Source organism: Rattus norvegicus, chromosome 7 (genome assembly GCF_036323735.1).
Source record: "Rattus norvegicus strain BN/NHsdMcwi chromosome 7, GRCr8, whole genome shotgun sequence".
In the NCBI taxonomy this organism is placed as follows: domain Eukaryota; kingdom Metazoa; phylum Chordata; class Mammalia; order Rodentia; family Muridae; genus Rattus; species Rattus norvegicus.
In genome coordinates this window covers 1,799,946-1,814,092 of record NC_086025.1, presented here as the reverse complement: position 1 = coordinate 1,814,092, position 14,147 = coordinate 1,799,946, and the positions used below count along the sequence as shown (strand labels likewise).

The window sequence follows — 14,147 nt, the reverse complement described above, 5'->3', positions numbered from 1 at the left end:
ATAATGCACATATATATATCATACACTCAGACACCCAGTTCTGTCCCAGGAACATGAAGCTAGCCTTTACTAATCACAAACATTCCAGAATCTGTCAGACGCTTCACGTACAGTATTTCATCTAACATAACAATCCTGTAACATTGATAGTAACCTTATTTTGTTAATAGGGAATCCAAGGTTTGACAAGGTTAATTCGCTGACCAAAAGCCATAGTCAGGTGGCTCAAGGACTCCAGATCCCAAGCTCAGTTTACTGGCCATGACATTTTCTTGCACTTTATGTGTGAGGTATACAACCCAGGTGTCCAATAGTGTGGCTGTTGGCTATTGCCTCTGGCCAGCTAGAGACCCAGTTGGGAGCCAGACATGGTAGCACATGACTTAAATCTTAAAAAAAAAGGGGGGGGGGGTTGGGGATTCAGCTCAGTGGTAGAGCGCTTGTCTAGCAAGCGCAAGGCCCTGGGTTCGGTCCCCAGCGCCGGGGGGGGGGGGGGGGGAGCCAGCTAGGCATGGTAGCACACGCTTTTAATCCCAGCACTCAGGACAGAGGCAGAGGCAGGTTGGTTTCTGTGAGTTCAAGTTAGCCTAGTCTACATAACTACACAGTTTCAGGATAGCCGATAACCATAGCCAGTGCTATGTAGAGAGACCCTGGGGGGGGGGGGTCCTGATCAACAATTTCCCTCCACCAGAAAATAGATGTCACACTTGAAACAGCCATATGACAAGAAGAAATGGGGACTGGGGAATGACTCAGAATTAAGCAGTCACCTTCTAGGAACACTGGAATGTGGCATCCAGAATTGGAGTATCTAGGGGCACTAGGTCAAGTGCCCATCTGCACAACCCTAAGGAGCAGACACTGACTAGTTCTCAGGCCCCTAGCAAGGTGACATTAGCTGAGGATGAGAGGGAGGCAGCGTCTGTGGCAGAGGGAACATCCAAGACTGATTCCACGGTTGCAGGAGTGGTCACATCCCCAGTTAATGAGTTAGTGTCTGGAGTCCGAGGACTACAGTGCATCCAGTGTGTCGTATTTCTGGGATAGCCCTTTGCCACTCGAAGTTGCTGGTTAAGGCGCCAGTACTCTTTGCCCTTGAAGAAGTAGACTTGGCCATCTTGCCAGCTCATAGCTGCTGAGGGTTGGTCTGGCACTCCAGTGAAAAGTTCCTTGATTGGTTTGGGGTAGCGACTGAGGTCAGTTCTGGTCAGTTCATCCCATTGCCAGTATCCTGAGCCCTAATTTGGGGTGGATGGGGAGAAGATAATGAGGAAAAAGTTTAGGGACTCTATAAGCTGAACCAAACTATAGAAGGTGCCTCTTTAAGGGTGAGACTGTCACTCCTCGGAAATGATTACCTAGAGTTCTGTCATACCTTAAAAAGGAACACCTTCTGATTAACAGGCCAATAGAGAGCTGCATCTAGGTTGGGTTCCACTCTGTTGAGTTTCATGGGAAAGCCAGGAGACAACTTGAAATCCACATACCGCCACACCTTGTTTCCTGAGAGTGGTCAAAGGGAGAGCAAGCCACCTCGTCAGCAGATGGGCCTTTGAGCCCTCTCTCAGAAACGTCTCAATGCCTCCCCCACCCAAAGCTTTACAATGACCAGGCCCTTAGACATGACCCAAGAACCCTACTTACCCTTGAAGAAATGAGTCCGCTGTGTCCGGGGAGAGTAGACAGCAGCATCCAGGTTTCCAGGAAGCCCCTCCCAAAGGGCAGACACTCGGAACAAGGGCCCTGGCCCTGAATCTGTTACAGTCCACACATAGTCACCCTTGAAAGCATAGGTCTTCCCCCGAGGCCCTGAGAGCAGAAGCATATCAACAAGTTTAGAGAGAATGACTCTCGAGTATCTCAGGTGGTATCCTCACTGGCTACTGATGAGTTATGAAAAGGGCAGAGAAGGACATAGAGATGAGCCTCTCCTTTGTTGTTCACAGCCCTCCAGTCAGTCAACCATCCCCTTTGAAGACCTAGTGCTCCACTCCAGGTACCTTTTATAATTTTTCCAACCAGGAGCAAAGCCTTCTCTAATGGGCATCACAGTGAACCCCATTTTGTTTTGCTTCCCTGTGTGTTCTGTTGGTTTTTCAAGACAGGGCTTCTCTTCATAATCTACCTTACTCTGTAGACCATGTTGTCCTTGAGCTCACAGAGATCCACCTGCCTCTGCTTCCCGAGTGCTGGGTGTGATCAAAGGCATGTGCCACACTGCCCCGGTACATGTGTTTTTATAAGGTGACAACCATGGTAAATGCTTACCCAGATGTTTGTTTGTTTGTTTTTCTGTGTCGTCCTGACTGTCCTGGAACTCAGAGATTTACCTGTCTCTGCCTCCGCAATGCTGGGATTAAATGTGTGTGCCACCACTGCCCAACTGCCCAACTACCTTGCCCCCTTTCAATTTGGCTCTGAGTGTTCCCTCCCTTTGCTACACACATCTTCCCTGGTTACCAGCCACTTCCTGGAGTCCAACCCCCAATGCTCCTGTTGTGGTCCCATGTCATCCCCCCTTGTCTAGACCTTGGTGTTAATAGACTGCCGCCATTGCCTGTCAACGGCATGTTGGGGAAAGGGTCTCACCTAGCATCATGGCATCCACTTCACTGCTGCAGGGGTTTGGCATGGGACTGGGTTTTGTGGTCACTGTTGACACAGTGTGCATCTCCACCTCTTCCTCCTCATCTTCTGGCTCCGGCCTCCTCTTGCCTGTGAGGTGAAGTAAAACAAGGTAAGAAATCCAAACACTCAGCCTTTCTGCCTGTCTGCTATACATTTTCATCAATGGCCCCACAGAAAGAAGAAGTGAAATTTAAGAAGTTTCCCTTGGTGGCCAGGATATGCAGGAGACAGTTTTGTTCTGAGAAGCACCAGCAAGGAGGAAATTTCCAAGAATGTATACTCTGCATCTTCAAGAATGGGATTGCTGGGCATGGTGATGTGTGCCCTTAGCCCAGCACCCGGAATGGGTGCAGAGGCAGGTGGACCTCCGTGAGTTTAAGGCCAGCCCCGAGGAGCTTCATGGCAAGTTCCAGGACAGTCAGGGCTACATAACAGAGACCCTGTCTCAAAACAGCCACCACCAAAAACATTAGGGTGTGAGGGAGAAAGTCCGGGAAGGGTGATCAGACATAAAAGAGTCAGAATTGGAGACAGTTTCTGAGGATGAATAGCTTAAAGAACTGGGCAGCGGAAGAGAAAGAAGCCAAGCCAGTTCACACCATGAAAGCTAGTATTGTCTCCTGGAGCCTGGAGTCATCATTCAGATTGACTCTTATGCTCACCATAGAGCGCCTGGATCCCTGCCACATCATCCGGATGCAGCCTGAAGTAGGGCTGGTAGCCAGCGTAAACAGGCGCCATGAGTGCCTGGGTATATCGGGAATGCCCAAGTCCCAGGGCGTGGCCCACCTCATGGGCCGCAATGATGCGTAGGTTCACTCCCTGGTAGGTGCCCTCGGTCCAGAATTCATCGTTATCGAAGTGTACACTGCCAAGCTCTGGGACGTCAGCATGGGCCAGGACCTTCCCTGGACGGAAGAAAAGATAACGTCGGAGCCCACGCTGACAGAGCACACCCTGCGGGCTCTACACTCACGGGGCTGTCAAAAGTGATAAAGCACCTGTAAGCACGGCACTTGGAAGGTGGACACAGGAGGAGCGGAAGCTCGGGATCAGCCTCAGGGGCATAGTGGGCTTCGTGTCAGCCTGAGCTACGTGAGAGGCAGGGTGTACCACCATACCTTGTCGCTCCAGATTTCCCAGGCATCCCTCATTGTAGCCCAAGACAGAAGCTTCACCTCCCCAGCCACTCTTTTCTCTGTGTCCCAGTACCCTCTCAGGTGAAGTTTGAAAGAAGTTTGAATGAAAGACAGGCATAAGGTTGAAGGACCCACTAGGTGAGAAGCGCACCTCTGCATTCAGTGTACAGGGTATAGGCAGACAAAACTAACAACCTCAACTTTATGGTCCCAGAGTAACTGGCTCAAGGAGGCAATTTGTTGCTGAGGTCTGTAAATTGAGCGCTAAGAACCAGTACCTACCAGGCCCATCAAAGCTGTTGGAGCAGTATGGGCTTTGGCGGCCATGGAACGAGAGGCGGATATCAGCCCAACCAGCTTTCACCTCCCGGAAGGTCAGGGGGGCTACATTGCTCCAATACTTAAAGGCTTGATGCAGGGCTGCTCGGACTCTGGAGGGTGAGAGGGTGGAGGGCACGTTCAAGATGCGGAATGTCAAGTGCTTCTTTCTCCAGTGGCCTGGTAAAGGGACAGAAAGTGAAGTTAGAAACACAGGCAGGAGAGCCGCCCAGGGTGAGGGTACTCAGTGCCCTTCTTAAGGTAATGAGGGCTGGTTAAGAGTGGTTAAGAGCACTGACTGCTCTTCCAGAGGTCTTGAGTTCAAACCCCACCAACCGCATGGTGGCTCACAGCCATCTGTAATGATGCCCTCTTCTGGTGTGTCTGAGGACAGCTACAGTGTACTTATATAATAAAAAGGGGAGGGGGTGTTATTGAATACTCCAGACTATCCCAATGCCACTAACACAGGCTGCCCTCTCCTTCCCTTCCCAAGCTCAGTCCTCACCCAGAAGCAGGTATTTCAGAGTCTTCTGGTTGAAAGGATCCTCCAGGCCACAACGGGGCTGCTTCATACGGGCCCTTGTGGCATCATCCATCTGACCGGAAACAGGCAGTTCAGATGCTTCCTGGAAAGTTCTAGAAAGAGAGGGAGAGAGGTCTACAAGGGCAGGTGGATCTAGAATGGCTGGAAATTGAGGATCAATCTTTGCCCTCTTTGTGCCCAAAGTAATGACAAAGGCTGGTACAAAAGCTGAAGCGGACACTGCAGTCTCCAATGCTCACAATAAGAGTTTTGTCTGCAGAAACAGCAGCACTCCAACTCCATTTTCAGGATATGTTAAGGAAGACTGCCCTGAAGTGTTGCCTTCCTCCCCTCCTCCTTACCTTTTGACTTTCTGACCTAGTGAGCACCTCAACTCCACTCCCTGGTCACCTCCTGGAGCATCTCCCTGCACAATCACCACGCAACCCCCTTCAGTCGGCTAGACTCACCCCCCCCAGCCTGCACCAGGACAACGTCAATCCATAATTTTACACGTGTAGCACCTCCTGTGGGCTGTAAGTAACTATCAATATTTTAGCTACGAAGGACAGAGCCTCCCAAGGAGTGCTGTGGCCTGGGTAGATCCAATGGCTGTGATTCTCATTTTGTTTGTCTTTCAAGACAAGGTCTCTCTCTAGCTTAGGCCAGCCTCAGACTCGTGACAGCACTCCTTCCTTAATTTCCTCAGCATTGGGATTGAAGATGCGAGCCAGCATGCCTTGCTGTTTGGGTTTGCTTTATTTTTAAGATGTATTTATTTCTTTTTTATTTTATGCATATGAGTGTTTTCCCTGAGTGTATGTAAGTCTACTCCCTGCATTTATATAAGTCTATTCCGTGTGGATTGCCTACAGACAGAAAACAGGAGTCATAGATGATTATGGGCTGCCGTGTGAGTGCTAGGAACTAAACCTGGGTCCTCTGTAAGACCAGCCAGTGCCCTTAACCACTAAGCCATCTTTCCAGCCTCATTTTGCTTTGTTTTTGAGACAAGGACTGACTGGGTATTCATGGTTAACTCATTCTGTGATCCCAGCAGACAGGAGGATTAGGAGTTCAAGGTCATCCTCACTACATAGCATGAGACTCTGTCTCAAAAATCAAAATGGGGGGGCGGGGCTGGAGAGATGGCTCAGTGGTTAAGAGCACTGACTGCTCTTCCAGAGGTCCTGAGTTCAAATCCCAGCAACCACATGGTGGCTCACAACCATCTGAAATAGGATCTGATGCCCTCTTCTGGTGTGTCTCAAAACAGCTACACTGTACTCATATAAATAAAAATTAATTAAAAATTTAAAAAAATCAAAATGGAGAACTAGAGAGGTGGCTCATTAGTTATGAGAATTTTCGCTCTTACAGGTTCAGTTTCTAGCATCTACGTGGTGGTTCCCAACCATCCTTAACTCCAGTTACAGAGAGTCTGATGCCCTCTTCTGACCAGCCTGGGCACCAAGCATGCATGTAGTGCACATATGTTTATGCATAAAATAAAATTAATAAATCTAAAACAAAACTTTCAAATCAAAATGGGCCAGTGAGTTGGGTCAGTAGGTGAAGGGCTCGCTGCCAAAGCAGACTATGTGAGCTCAATGCCCAGGACCTGCATGATGGAAGGAGAGAACTGACTCCCACAGCTTCTCCTCTCATCTTCCCATGTGTACCATGGCATGTGCACCCACATCCACACCCACGCAGATATACAAAAACAATAAATGTCATAAAAAGCTTTAAAACAAACAACCCAACTTAAACTAAGTGGGTTACAAAGAAAATAGAATAGGGAAGAAAAGATTCCAGAGGAATGGAAGGGGAATGAGAGGGTAATGGGGCAAAAATGACCAACACACATACATGCATACATACATACATACATACATACACACATACACATACATGCATACATAGATATATACTCATATACATACAAATACACATGCATACATATATATACACATCCACACATACATATATACACACACATACACATACATTCATACATAGATATACACATATATACATACATACACACATGCACACATACATATACATACATACTCACGCACACATACATGTAATTGTCAAAAGCAATACAGTAAAACATGGAATGACAAGGGCTCTAGCTTGGTGTGGTGGCTCACACCTATAACTGTAGTGTAGTGGAGGCTGAGACAGCCAGATTCCCAGGAGTTCTAGGCCAGTCTAAGCTACAGTGTGAGAATCAAAAAGTAAAAATCAAGATAAATTCTCATCGTGTGGTCCAGGTTAGTCTCCAACTCTTTTGTTCTTAGCTCAGCTGTGGTGCCACACAACTTTAATCCCAGCACTACAAAGGCAGAGTCAGGAGTACCTCTAAGCTCAAGACCAGCCTGGTCTACAGAGTGAGTTCCAGGACAGCCAGCCAGAGCTACCCAGAGAAACCTTGGAGGCGTAGGTGGGAAGGGAGCATGGAGGAGATACTCATTCTTCTGTGTGTTTCTGTGTTAAGTAAATGTTGTTTACATAAGCTTAAGTACCCAAGAAAGCCAGAAGAGGGCAGCAGATCCCATTACAGATCCTTGGGAGCCACCATATAGTTGCTAGGAATTGAATCCAGGACCTCTGGAAGAGCAGCCAGTGTTCTTAACCCCTGAGGCACCTCTCCAGCCCTACTCTACAAACTTTAATGCTTGTCTCTGCCACCCCAGTGCTGAGATCACAGCTGTGTGCTACCACACCTGACCTGTGTCTCCTCATCCCAACTCTCCATCTCTCTTCACTTTCCACCACTCTGAGTAACATCATCGTCCTACAGGGCCCTGCTGTGAGACAAGCAGAGGTGGGCCTGGGGAGAGGGAAGAACTTGACACCTCAGCTATGAAAGTTTGCACTTTGTGACCTTAAAGCCTCACCTTAGAGCCTCTGTGATATCTTCTAGCCTGAAGTCATCAGCTCCTTCCAGAGGTTTCTGTAGATACCCATACTGCAACAGGTAATCCTATAATAACGTGCAGATTGAAAGAAGGTTAGTCTCAGGGTACAGCTTCCAAGTGACCTACAGGAAGCTGTGTGTGCTGGTGCATGTCTTTGATCCCAGTGCTCTGGTGACAGAAGCAAGCAGATCTCTTTGAGTTCAAGTCCACCCTAGACTACACAGGGCCAGGCAGGGATATGTAGTGAGACCGTTTCTCAAACAAACAATCCAAAGGCCGGATATGAGGAACAGATACAGAAGGACTGTGTGCATACGTGAGGTGCCTCGGAGGGGACAAGGAAAGGAGCAGGAGGTGGGCCACAGAGACCAGGAGGCAGAGCAAGTAGGGTGAGGCAGGAGGGTTGGAGGGCAAGAGGAAAACCTAGAGGAGATTGTAGCATGTGTATCCCTGTCATTCCCATGCTCTGAGCCCTCCTTTACCCAGAGGACTCACCACCACCGCCTCCTTCTCTGCAGGCCCCAGAGCCCGGCCTGAGACTGTCACAGGAAGTAAGAAGGCCAGCCACAGCTGCTGCCAGTCCATGGTCCCAGCAGACAAGAGTTCCAGAAGCTGCCTGAGCCCTCTGACCTGAGACTTCTGGGAACTTGGAGGAACAGGGCTAGGCAGGGGACTCTTACCTCCAGGTCTTTGCTGTCAGCCTCTGGTCCTCTTTATAAACCTTCAACTGTAGAGAATGGGGGCTGGGGGACAGTGGGAGGTGACTCAGCCCAGAGAGATGTTGCAACTCACCATTAACTCCTGCTCTACCAAAGAGCAGAAGCCAAAAATGCCCCTGACATCACCACCCCACCCCCAGAGCCCTCTGCTGGAAACCAGATGACTTTCTGTACTGTTCTGGGGTCTGCCTCCAGGCAGTGTGAGAGCCAGAGTTTCTAGAGAGGTTAGGATAGGCCCAAGGCTGTTTCCTAGAGTCGGACATTCCTGCTTCTCAGGGATCTGGGGCCAGCAAACCCTTAGCTTCACATGTCCTGACAGGAAAAAAATCAATAAGAGCAAAGAGTTAGCAGGCAGCAGAGGCAGCATGAGCTTCAAAGGGAAGGGGTCAAGATGAGGCCTGCTTCTGCTGCTGCTGCTGCTGCCGCTGCTGTTGTCATTGGACAGCATCTCTCTGTGTGGGCTATCTCGAAACTCCCTATGTAGACCAGGCTAGAACTCACAGAGCCACTGTGCCCAACTTTGATCAAATCGTGAGTTTAAGTCAGAGCCTAGTCTTGCAGTCTGGCCTTGAGCTCTTGAGCAAAGTTTCTTAAACATTTTCTATTTATGACTCTAACATTTCTTAAAGACAAAAACAGGACTGGGAAGATGGTTCAGCCAGTACACTTTCTACGCAAGGATGAAAATGTGAATTAGGATCCCCAGTTCTCACATAAACGTAAAAAAAAAAGTAAGGTAGAGGGTTGACAAGATGGCTCAGTGAGTCAAGACGCCTTCAGCCAGCCTGCTGACCTCAGTTCACTTCCTGAAATGCACACAGTAGAAGGATAAATCTGACTCCTACAAGCTGTTTCTTGACTTCCACACGTGCATAATGGCATGAATGCTATCCCCTCCACACACATACGCACTAAATGAATAATATAATTTTCAAAATTAAGGTGAGCCAGGCATAGTGGCACACGTCTTTAATCCCAGTGAAGAAACAGGCAGATTTCAGTCTACTTAGCAAGTTCCAGGGCAGCTAGGGCGATATAATGAGACCTTATCTCAAAATAATAATGATAATATAATAATAATAATAGGAGGAGGAGGAGGAAGAAGAAGAGGAGGAGGAGGAGGAAGGTAGAAATCTATAGAGAAAGACACCTATCAACCTCTCATACAAGGGAGACTATATCTTGACCCCCTCCATGAATTAAAACAAATTTACATATTTATGAGATAGGTGTACTTGTTTATTTTTGATCAGTGTATCTTCAGTCTTTTTCAGAGTTGATGTGTTCTTTTTTCTTTTTTTGATGGATTTTTTTTATCTTCTGTATATCTGTGGGTCTTTTTTTTTTTTAATCTTTTAATATTATTTCATGAGCATGGGTGTTTGGCACCATGTGCATGTAATGGCTACAGAGGCCAGAAGAGGGTGGTGGATCCCCAGGAACCAGAGTTAGAACCGGTTTTCAGCCACACTGTGTGAGTTTTGGGATGTGAACCCAGGTCCTCTGGAAGAACAACCAAAACTCTTTAACCAATGAACCATTCTCCAACTTCGCGTGTTTTGTTTTTTGAGATGGAGTCTTAAGTATCTCAATCTGAACTCATTAGGTAGTCCAGAATGACCTTGAAGTCCTGACCTTCCTGCCTCTACTTCCCAAGGGCCAGGATTACAGGAATGTACCACCACCATTTGTGGGCGCTGGGGACCTAACCCTAACCTAATGTTTCATTCGTGACAGGTTAGCACTCTACCGAACCCTTGATCAATATTCAGTTTTATAGTGCTCAATATTGAGAGCATCACTCTGTATAAGCATAATACCTAATACAAAAACATTTCAGAAATTATTAGAAGTTAAATTCATTCAATGGCTTCATGAAATTCAAGGAAGCAACTTGAAACAGAAAATTTTATCCTCATTTTCATTTTATTTATTTAACTAGTTATTTTTTGAGACATCATCTCATGCAGTCCAGACTGGAACTTACTGCACAAGCCCAGGCTGACCTTGAATCCCTGGTTCTCCTGCCTCTATTTACCAAGTGCTAGGATTACAGACATGCACCTAGCTCTCAAACAGCATTTTTTTAAAGCAGGGTCTCACTATAGCTCTGACTGTCCCGGAATTTACTCTGTAGACCAGGCTGGCCTCAAACTCAAAGAGCTCCACCTGCCTCTGCCTCCAAGAGCTAGCTGCCAGGATTAATGGAATGTATCACTACACCCAGATCCAACAGCCATTTAAAAAAAAAAAAAATCATGGGGCTGGGGATTTAGCTCAGTGGTAGAGCGCTTACCTAGGAAGCACAAGGCCCTGGGTTCGGTCCCCAGCTCCGAAAAAAAGAAAAAAAAAAAAATCGTGGGGTTGAGGATTTAGCTCAGTGGTAGAACGCTTGCCTAGCAAGCGCAAGGCCCTGGGTTCAGTCCTCAGCTCTGGAAAAAAAAAAAAACAAACAAACAAACGTTCTACCAACACAATCCAAGGATATACTTACCTGATATACATTAAGAAACAAAGGTTGGGGGGTTGGGGATTTAGCTCAGTAGTAGAGCGCTTGCCTAGGAAGCGCAAGGCCCTGGGTTCGGTCCCCAGCTCCGAAAAAAAAAGAACAAAAAAAAAAAAAAAAAAAGAAACAAAGGTTGGAAAACAGCAGAAATCTGTTCTGTGATTCAACTCTTACCTTTGGTAGGAGCAGAGATGCCCCTCCAAGCCCTGCAATTCATTATATCTGATCATCTTAAATCTGAACAGAGGTGCTTCAGGAAGCAGCAGCCAGTAGCACTGTAGGGCATGCACTATGCACAGTAAAAGATGTCTATGCTGTATGTTCAGGACAAAGACTACAGAGAAGCACATGTTGGATTCATCACTCATTTGATTTTGATATAATGTTGGGTTGTTGTATGATCAGAAATATTTTACTATTGCTAAGTTTTTTGGATTTTTTTGTTTGTTTTTGCTTTTTTTTGAAGATTTATTTATTATATAATAATAAGTACACTGTAGCTGTCCTCAGACACACCAGAAGAGGGCATCAGATCCCACTACAGATGGTTGTGAGCCACCATGTGGTTGCTGGGAATTGAACTCAGGACTTCTGGAGAAGCAGTCAGTGCTCTTAACCGCTGAGCCATCTCTGCAGCCCACTGAGTTTTTAATAACTCATGTCTTCAGTTTCGTGACCCAGAGCTGTGGACTGTAGTTCACGGATCTTCTCTAGGGCAAAGGGCGTAGTTCAGTTGGTGGAATGCTCACCCAGCATGCAGGACGCCCTATCCCCATGGTGGAATGCTCACCCAGCATGCAGGAAGCCCTATCCCATCGCTGCATGAAGATAGATGTGGTTTGCACCTGTCCTGTAGGATCGCATGACTGCAATACCAGTGCTTGGGACAGAGGTAGGAGGAGTGGGTGTTCACTGTCATCCTTGGCTAAATATCTAGATAGAGATCAACCTTGACTCAGGGAAAGGCTGAGATGCTGTCTCAAAAAAAAATAGACGATAGATAATTGGTGATATGTAGATAAATAGATGATAGATTAAAAGTACATAGATAAATAGGTGTGAGATAGAGGATAGAGATAGATGATAGATAGATAGATAGATAGATAGATAGATAGATAGATAGATAGACAGACAGACAGACACACACACACAAAACCAAGGATAGCAACAACAGAAATAAAACTGTACACAGTGCCCAGGAGAGAACAGGGGCCTGGGCGCCAGGCAGTGGGTGAAATGTGAGGATCATGGCTTTGTGGGAACCCAGCTGAGAAGATTGACTTCAGTTGATCTCTAAAGGCTGGCTGAGAATCAGAGGGCATAAAAGGACAGAGGGACAGGGACAGAGACAAGACCTCCAGTACTATACAGAAGAGAACATATTAAGAATGTTAGATATAGCCAAGCGTGGTGGGACACACCTTTAATCCTAGCACTCAAGAGGCAAAGGCAGAGTTCAAGGCCAGCCTGGTCTCAGAGTGAGTTCCAGGGGAGGAAAGCCAGGACTATGAACGGATGAAGTGACACTGTCTTGAAAAAAAAACAAAAGCAAACAAACAAACAGAATGGCTAGACACTTGGAGCCTGGGGCTATAGCTCAGTTCATGAATTGCTGCTTAATGTACACAAAGTCCTGAGTCCCATCATTAACACTGTGCAAATTAGCCATGTGGGCACATGCCTGTAATATTAATACGTATGAGTCAAAGGAAGTCCAGAAATTCAAGGTCACTTCCAACTGTACAATAAGTTCTAGGCCAGCTTTGGCTATGAAACCCTGCATCAAAATTTAAAAATATGGGGTTGGGGATTTAGCTCAGTGGTAGAGCGCTTGCCTAGGAAGCGCAAGGCCCTGGGTTCGGTCCCCAGCTCCGAAAAAAAGAACCAAAAAAAAATTTAAAAATAAATAAAAAAATATATGTTTCATTATTGTAAAGGAAGAATTATTCCATCTTTGGGGGTGGGAGCACATCCATTTAATTTCAGGACTCAAGAGGCAGAAGCAGGAAGATCTATATGAGTTTGATGGTTTACCCAGCAAGTTATGGACCAGACAGGACTGTGTAGAGAGACCCTGTCAAAAGAAGAAGGAGGAGGAGGAGAAGAAGAAGAGGAGGGGGGAGGAGGAGGAGGAGAAGAAGAAGAAACAAAAGAAGAGGAGGAGAAGGAGGAGAAGCAGGAGGAGGAGAAGGAGAAGGAGAAGGAGAAGGAGAAGGAGAAGGAGAAGAAGAAGAAGAAGAAGAAGAAGAAGAAGAAGAAGAAGAAGAAGAAGAAGAAGAAGAAGAAGAAGAAGAAGAAGAAATAGAAGAAGAAGAGGAAGAGGAAGAGGAAGAGGAGGAGAAGCAAAAGAAGAAGAGGAGGAGGAGGAGAGAGAGAGACAAGAGAGAAGGGGGGATGAGTATGGAGAAGAAGTTCAATGGTTAAGAACATTGACTAGTCTCTCAGAGAACTCAGGTTCAAAATGCAGCATCCACGTGCTGGCTCATAACCATCTGTAATTCCAGTTCTAGGGGATTCAGCTTCCTCTCCAGTCTGTGAACACACCAGAAGCCCAAGTAGTGCACAGACGTGCATGTAGGCAAAACATTCATACACATAAAATTTAAAAAAACAAATGTTTTAATTTTAAAAAAAGGAGAGTGCTTGCTGTGTAGTTGAGGCTGGCCCTGAACCTCAGGGCTCAAATCATCCTCTGCGACTTCCAGAGTACTGAGATGACCTGAACCAGCACCCTAGTTTTGTTCTGCTTCTTCCCTAGCTATCAATTTATTTTCACTTAAAGCTACATTTGGTCAATTGTGTAGGGGAAGGAGGTGGAGGTCAGAGGACAACTTTCAGGAATCCGCTCTTTCCTTCCACTGTGGATCCCAAGTGTGTGCTTTGAAACCAAGATCTCACAGGCACAGGCTATTGTGTTATAAGAGGAAGTGGAGTCCCTGAGAGGGAGGTTTGAGAAGGAGGCTGGCAGGAGGATCTGTTATCTGATTCTGAAGAATCTGTTACCTGGTTCTGATTCTCTAACACCACATGGACTCGTGCATCTCGTTCTTTAAGTAGCTAAAGTCAAACAGTTATCTTGTTTCCCTTCCTTTGGCTTTCTGAAACAGGGTAGATCAGGCAGGCTCTAATTCACAGAGATCTCCCTGCCTCTGCCTCTTGAGTGCTGGGACTAAAGGTGTGTGCCACCACTCTCTATATCCATTCTTGACTTTTGGATGTTTATTTTGTGTATATGAATGTTGGTCTCTGTGTGTGTGTGTGTGTGTGTGTGTGTGTGTGTGTGTGTGTGTGTGTACCACACGCATGCTTGGTGCCCTCAGATACCCAAAGAGAGAATTGATTGGACCCCTATAACCGAAGTAACAGTTATGAGCCACC

General features: G+C 46.6%; 1 protein-coding gene across 3 annotated transcripts; it reads right to left on the bottom strand.

Annotated features, from left to right (window-relative positions):
* Positions 1-38: 38 nt before the first annotated feature.
* Mmp19 (matrix metallopeptidase 19) lies at positions 39-8,361 on the bottom strand. 3 transcript variants are annotated; one of them, XM_006240758.4, is made up of 9 exons: positions 8,225-8,361; positions 7,524-7,609; positions 4,597-4,727; positions 4,053-4,268; positions 3,294-3,539; positions 2,593-2,718; positions 1,648-1,812; positions 1,379-1,506; positions 39-1,241 (listed from the first exon to the last, which is right to left on the bottom strand). In XM_006240758.4, exons 3-9 carry the CDS (start codon positions 4,685-4,687, stop codon positions 876-878), a joined length of 1,338 nt encoding a protein of 445 aa, XP_006240820.1. In that variant the 5' UTR covers positions 4,688-4,727; positions 7,524-7,609; positions 8,225-8,361; the 3' UTR covers positions 39-875.
* Between the last annotated feature and the right edge of the window lie 5,786 nt (positions 8,362-14,147).